At 48.9% G+C, this 7,239-nt stretch overlaps 2 protein-coding genes across 5 annotated transcripts in view; one reads left to right on the top strand and one right to left on the bottom strand.

The window, feature by feature from the left end:
• Positions 1–3,680, top strand: part of LOC119303733 (serine/threonine-protein phosphatase 7 long form homolog) — a 6,541-nt gene extending 2,861 nt beyond the window's left edge. For 3 of the 4 annotated variants that reach the window (XM_037580869.1, XM_037580873.1, XM_037580872.1), the window contains 7 exons: positions 46–591; positions 1,179–1,937; positions 2,023–2,289; positions 2,357–2,568; positions 2,659–2,827; positions 2,911–3,009; positions 3,133–3,680. In XM_037580869.1, coding sequence (XP_037436766.1) covers positions 1,359–1,937; positions 2,023–2,289; positions 2,357–2,568; positions 2,659–2,827; positions 2,911–3,009; positions 3,133–3,501 — 1,695 coding nt within the window. In that variant the 5' untranslated portion in view covers positions 46–591; positions 1,179–1,358 and the 3' untranslated portion in view covers positions 3,502–3,680. The remainder of the gene's footprint in view (positions 1–45; positions 592–1,178; positions 1,938–2,022; positions 2,290–2,356; positions 2,569–2,658; positions 2,828–2,910; positions 3,010–3,132) is intronic. The other variant, XM_037580871.1, reaches the window with a different exon arrangement.
• Positions 1–5,219, bottom strand: part of LOC119300308 (wall-associated receptor kinase 2-like) — a 7,266-nt gene extending 2,047 nt beyond the window's left edge. Inside the window, exon 1 of the mRNA XM_037577320.1 lies at positions 4,289–5,219. Coding sequence (XP_037433217.1) covers positions 4,289–5,219 — 931 coding nt within the window. The remainder of the gene's footprint in view (positions 1–4,288) is intronic.
• Between the last annotated feature and the right edge of the window lie 2,020 nt (positions 5,220–7,239).

Here is a 7,239-nt window from a genome sequence, read left to right as displayed (position 1 = left end):
AAAACATGTGAATTTTATACTGATGATGAGAAGCTTTACACCCAGGTTTCTCAGATCGAATTGAGGATCAAGTGCAGGTAGCGCCAGAGCAGGACGTCAGCAGTGAACTTTCGGGCAAAGGTGTCTGGTTGAGGCCGAATTTCGTGTTTTGACCCTTTTGGCATACAAATTCGGGATTTGACCCCTGTTTGATTTTTTTTCCGGGATTTTACCCTTTTTCTTACCGCCAGAGGCTCCGGCGGTTGGGTTACATAGCCTACCGCCAGGGGCCCTGGCGGTAGGCTACTTATCTATGTCAGCCTCACCAAACGGCTGCCGTTTCATGCCGTCGACCCTACCGCTAGGACACCCAGCGGTAGGGTGTGCAACCCTACTGCCAATGTCCGTGGCGGTAAGTGCCGAACGGTTGTAAGCCCGCAGGGGCCGGCTCGTGGGGCCCATCCACGAACCCAGCCCCCATCTTCTTCTCCCGTGCCGTCGCCCGCAAGAACATAGAGGGGAAGGCCTCTCTCATCCCCTCCACTCATCCCATCCGATCTTCTTCGTTTGTGAACGGTTTTTGCGGATCGAGATGGCTTCGAAACGAGAAAAGTAAGCTCTCTCAATCCCTCCAATTCGTTTTAGTTAAGAAGCTTTCGATTCGACGCATTATTTGGCACAAGATGAACCCTATTTCATTTAGTAGATTTTGATTTTTGTTGTTTTTAGGTTCGTTTAATTAGGAGTAATATGATGTTTGATGTAGTTGACTATGATAGAGCCTATTTTATATAGTTGATGAACCCTAGTTCATGTTAATATTTTTTGAATTATTTATTGATGTTTGATGTGGTTAAATATGTTTGAATTTGATTGATGAGTTGATGTGGTGATGTGGTTGAATATGTTGGATTTGTTAACTAGTTTGAGGATAGAACCTATTTGGCACAAGATGAGGTGATGTGGTGATGTGGTTTGAAGATGAATATGTTGGTAATTTTTATTTATGTTTTTACAATTGTTGAAATTGATTGGTTAATGTTCACATTCATAAAAGGATAGAATAACTAGTTTGAAGATGAACCGCAGTTCATATTCATAATATTTTTTTACATTTGTTGAATATGATATGATTGATGTTAGTTGAACGGTTTAATATGATATGATTATATGTTCATAACAAAGTGTTTGTATTTCAGGAGGCCCCCCATTGGTCCGGCGATCGCACTAATTACATTATGCTTGACCCGGCATTCGACAACGGTCATCGCGCCCGTTACATCGAGAGCGGAGTGGTAAATAGCACTGATCAACATGTTGCATCACAATTTTGCCTTTTCAAAAGTTTTTTCTAACTATTTTCGTGTGCACATTGACAAATGCTTCCGCCCTTACGTATGAGGGGCCACACCAAGGTCAAAGAGATGAACTATGACAACCGCTACAAGCCATATTACAGGAGAGCCGGGCTCGTGCTCCAGTTCAAGCGTATGCCGCTGATGCTTGTCCACACGGCTCTCACATCGTTGGTGGACCGTTGGCGGCCCGAGACACACTCTTTCCATCTCCCATGTGGTGAGATGACGGTGACGCTCGAGGACTTCGCCATGATCACGGCCCTACCGATCAAGGGCCATGCTCTCATTGGGTGCGTGGATAAGAAGAACTGGCCGGACATGGTTACCGCCCTCGTCGGCGACTGCCCTCCCATCAAGAGTAACCGAACATCCGGTTCAGCACTGACATGGCTCCTAGACCACCGGGCTGAATGCCCGCAAGATGCGGATCCGAGGACCGTGGAGCAGTATGCAAGGACCTACCTGTGGTTTCTTCTCACAGAGGTGGTCTTTCCTGACTGCTCGGGGGACAACGCCCTATGGATGTACCTGGACTTCCTGGCCGACTGGGATGCAGGGTACAGCTGGGGGTCTGCTGGCCTCATGTACCTCTATCGTTCAGTAAGACGTCATACATCTCACCTATGTGTGTGGTTCTTTAAATTGCTTTAAATTGTGTCGTCTGATCATCACTTGTTGTTTGCAGCTGGATGACGCAACGCAGAGGACCGAGAAAACATCTGGGATGTGTGGGTGTGTCTGGGCCCTCTCGATTTGGAGTTGGGAGCGGCTGCCGGTTGGTCGCCCTGAGAAGCTGCCACAGACAGAGTGGACGGAGTATGGCGAGGATGGCGACCGTTCTCGATACCCTACTGTCGCCTATTCTTGGGACAAGGTTAAGGTCTTCTCGGGCAAGGAAAGTGCGATGTACAAGGCCTTCACCAACGAGCTGGACAACCTGACATCTTTTCAGGTATACCAATGAGCGAGATAGTTTTAAATGTTTATACTTTCACGGTTGCTAAACAATATTTGTATAGGTTAACTGGTGGCCGTACCACGATAGAGCTTGGGGGTTCGAGCTGAACGAGATGTGCGAGCGGGACCGCCTTCTCTTCAGGTGCATTGTCCCGCTGATATGCGTGTACGCCGTCGAATGGCACCTACCACAACGCGTGGCGACACAATTTGGCGTATTGCAACACACACCACCGGCAAGGCCCCACGACACCGGCGGTTACGACCTTCACAAGTATGTGCTGCCATCTCTTTACCGTGATTTCTTTAAGTTCGACATTCTTATGGTCTTTTGTGTTTTTTTGCTTGTTATGCCCCTATGCAGGAAGAGCAGTCAGTATTCTCAGTCGATATTAGACTGGGCTGACGAGCACAAGTCTTTTGTGACAATGTGGGATGAGAGGACGTTCCGCAAATATGGGGAGAGGTCAGGCATTTGCTGGAATGTGTATGAGAGGCACATGAATTGGTATGCGCCCCTTATGAACAGAGTGGTAAGTTTTGTTGAAATGCATTCGAGCTAATGATGATGACATGGTCATTCTCGCTAACTTTTTAATGATCCTTGGATTTCCAGGCCGCAGAGCTAAACAGAAACATTTTCGACGGCTCGAATGCGCTAAGTTCTGACCCTGGAACCATGGAGGGTGACAACAAGCTGAGGGAAGCGACGAAGGTAACTTTAAGCCTCATAGCATTCTATTGGAGCGAACGCAAATTTGATCCATGCCACATGTTCTTACTTATTTGCAACCCTAAACCTGATCCAAGTCATACTCTACTATATTTGTTATTGCAGAAGATCATTAACCGTTGCCGCAAGCTAGCGGGCATGCTTGGGTGCGCCGCCTTGGTTGACGTGCATGTTCCTCCTCCTGGTGGGTCGACACGTGCCCTAGCTTCATCAAGCCACACGGGAGGAGGTTCCTCGAGCCAGGCCGCCTCGTCGTCTCGCCTTGTTAACGAGACCGAGGAAGAAGAGGAAGTGTACGAGGAGGAAGAGGAAGAAGAGGGAGAAGAGGAAGGAGGTGACGACGAAGAAGGTGATGAGGAGGAGTACAACGACGATGATGGACCTCAACTGACTCAGCCAACCCAGCCGGACGAGGGCCGCTCGAAGACAAACGAGGAGGAGCATGCCGCCAAGAGGGGGAGGGGGAGGAACTAGTGATGTTGAACTTGCTAAGTTAAAGTAGTTGTCTTATGTTGAACTACTTGGTGTCCTGTTATTGCTACCTATGTTAGTAGTTGAACCTATTTTGATATGTTGAACTTAATGGATACATCAATTTTACTATCTGTAAGTGTGAGGTTATCATAATTTCATATGCAAACACTTTTTGCTGCTGTGCTTATCTATCTGTGATTTTCCTGTCATATTGAATTTGAAAAGAAGCAAGCAACTGAACTTGGGAAAATAAAACACAGGACCCTACCGCCATGGACGCTGGCGGTAGGGTGTCTCAGGCTACCGCCAACCTATCGCCAGGGCACTTTGATATTTCGTCATGGAAAGTTTGGGAGGCAAAACCCAGCCGCACCCTACCGCCAGGTGTGCTGGCGGTAGGGTTAGACAGCCTACCGTCAGTGTACCTAGCGGTAGGGTACTTATCCACGTCAGCTCGGGCAAACGGCCGCCGTCCCTCTCTGTCGCACCCTACCGCCAGATCTCCTGGTGGTAGGCTGTCTAACCCTACCGCCAGTACCCCTGGCGGTAGCGAAAGGGTCAAATCCCGATTTTTTTTTAACCGGGGTCAGATCCTGAATTTGTATGCCAAAAGGGTCAAAACACGAAATTCGGCCTCTCGTTGAAGATGTTGCGAGAGGAAGACCTTGGCGTTGCGGTTCTTCAAGAAGCCCACAGTGGAAAGCCTAAGAGGGCTGATGGCCGGCATGGGAGGAGATCCACATGCATGGCCGGCATGAAAGGAGAGATGCAGAGTGGTGGTGCTTACCGGTGCATCCGCTTTCGCCGACAAGGTACGGGTTGCCCTCGTAGCCTTGGGAGCACTTGCAGGCATAGCCAGTCCCATTGGCGGAGTCGACGCACTCGCTGTGATTGCTCTTGCAGGCGTACTGATCTGCCGCGTCCTTGGCGTCGGTGCAGGACGGCATTTCGCGGATAGCCCAGTCAAGGCGCGCCGGCATGGTCCGTGGTCTGTCCATGTGCAGCAGGTCGGAGATCTGGAAGGTGTAGTTGTCCTTGTCGACGATGAAGGCGTAGTCGCATGGGCTGTAGTTGAGCATGTCGGGCCGGTATTCCCTGATGTTGGGGAACTCGAACTTGATGCTCGTGAGCTCCGGCTGGATGCGTATGTTGCAGCACCCGACGCCGGCGCACAGGCCGTCCTGTGCTGCCGTGGCATTGCGGCAGAAGGACATGCACCCGAAGGCGGAGGCCAGTGTTTGGCTCTCGTTGGTCTTCACGATGCCGATGGTGGCGCAGCCGAGGACGAAGAGCTCGTTGTGCTTGTGGGAGATGCGGTATACGCCGTCGATAGGTACGTTCTTCTCGGGGTAGAAGGTGGTCTTGTCGTCCTTATTGCGTACCACTGTACCGTCGGAGACGTTCACTTTATAGCACTGCCACCTAATGGGAAGCAGCACCCGTGACTCGGGTGGATCGACGGAGAGGTTGACCACCTGGATGGAAGTGCCATTGAGGAGCGGCACGGGGCCGGCACCGCCCGTGTCTGTGCAGTTGATCTTGAAGCCCTTGCGGAAGCAGCCGGCGCCGATGCCAAAGGGGTAAGGGATGTCGACGCCGCCACAGCTACCCTGACATGTCGGTGACACGGTGATGGTGCGGCCCTCCGCGGCTGCGGTGGCTGCCAACAACGACGGCAGTAGGAGCAACGCCGGCAATAAGAATGCGGCCGTTGACATTGTTGAAGAGTAATTACTTGGCACGCATGGAAGCCAGGCACTGCCGCCGTTTAAGTACAAGAGCATGCTGATGCTGTGGCGTGTCTTGTTTTTTCTAGCTTTAGACAAGTTGCTTCCATCATGGAGGCAAAGCCTCCTAGCCGACCTCACCACCTTAACAAACTCTGCTGGGCAATTAATTAGTTAATCAAGTTAGGCATGCTGCTATTCTTAACCATTCCACAGCTATTGCCAGAGCTTCGCTCTCGTCGTGTAGACGCAGAAACTTCAACACACCATCCCATGACAGCCATCTTCTCAATATTATTAGCACTCCACTTCCCCGTGAGGAAACCAGATTACATTTATGCACCTCTTCGTTCTCCATCTCCGACCTTACATTCAGATAGTGGTTAGACCAAACACATTGCGATACTTGTAATGAAAGATATTTTGACCATATCATCTCCGTTCTGTCATTGTTTTCATTGTTGTTTGCTTAGAGTAGCTATGTGTTCGTAATATGTGCAGGAGGACGCTACTCCTTTAATATTTGCATCTTAATCTATATAACCACTTGTCATGTAACCAAACTAAATTTTATGTATGACGTCCTGATTGCAACACTAGTGTCTAATTTTGAGTCACTGCATACAACGGAATGACTCAGCAACTAATTTTGGAAATTCGTCAGCTTATATATTTGGCCAGCTCGTTGTCTACATGTACACCGCCCAACCAGCTGTAAACAAAAGAAACAATTCAGACTGAAAGTCAATTGATCGTGGTTAACAAGATTATCAAGAGCGGCAAAAGGCTCTCGTGGTGAGGACATCCTTGTGTTCAAGCAACTAGCAACAACTGTAAGGCTGCTACCTCTCTCTGGCTTATTGTCCTCAGGGTAAGGAATATCCGCTCTCGTGGGTGCAGACATTAGCACACATCACATATTCATATTATCAACTCTCTCATAAAAAAGACAACTATGACTATTCAGAACAGTATTATCTGAATTTCACCTTCTTAGCGCCATGATACCCAAATTTTCAACTCCGCCAGAAAAATACAACAACTGCGGGTGTCCTTTTGCTAGGCAATTAATTAGTCAATGAAGTCAAGTATACTGATGTTCTTAACCATTCTACAGCTATTGCCAGAGCTTCGCTCTCATCGTGTACGTAGATGCAGAGCCTTCAACGCACCCATGACAGGCAAGCACCCATGAATACGTTTATGTACCTCTCGATCCCCGTCTCCGTCTCTACCTAATGAAAAGATTACTCATTTCCATTCAAATAGTTATACCAAGAGGCTATATTCAATTAGAGTAGCTATACATGTACACTGTTTACACCCCCTAAGTTTTTTTTGACGAAAAAGCAGCGGTCGCTGAGTCTCATTGATGAAGAGGAAATAGTAGCTTAGCTATTACAATTGGGGCACCGGCAGCCAATCTATACAAACCGGCTAGAGGCCAATCAAGGCGGATCAAAAAACTTCGACATCGGCTTAAGCCCGGCATATAGCCAGCACTGTGCCTCGTCAAGTATCCTGTTATGGACCTGGGTTGTAGAGCTTACTGCAACGTTAAAAATCTTTGCATTGCGCTCCTTCCAGAAGCACCAGGCGACTAGCGGGAGAATTTCAGGCGCTACCACACCTTCTGTGACTGTGATACCATGATACGGGAGCTCGTGGTCCGTCCGATCAAAGATCTAGTGGTCACAGGAAAAGCTTGTGCAAACTTGCAGAAACACCCGCGATTTATCTCTTAATTTTGCGCAGGTCCGAAGACGGGAACACTAACCGTTGGATCTTTGATCTGACGGACCAGAAGCTCTCATATCATGGTATCACAGAAAGTGTGGGAGCACCAGAAATTCTCCGGGCAACTAGCAGGCACACGACCCTCCAGATGGATTTGTTTGCCTTTGGTAGCAAGCAGCCGAGCATGTCTGTCTTCGAAATCGATCTCTCATGCCTCTCATGCGTCCGGCGGCTTGCATGTGAAGGTTAGTGTATGGAGGCTATACCCCCTTAA

The sequence above is a fragment of the Triticum dicoccoides genome, chromosome 5A, assembly GCF_002162155.2.
Source record: "Triticum dicoccoides isolate Atlit2015 ecotype Zavitan chromosome 5A, WEW_v2.0, whole genome shotgun sequence".
In the NCBI taxonomy this organism is placed as follows: Eukaryota; Viridiplantae; Streptophyta; class Magnoliopsida; order Poales; family Poaceae; genus Triticum; species Triticum dicoccoides.
This window is presented reverse-complemented; position numbering and strand designations above follow the sequence as displayed.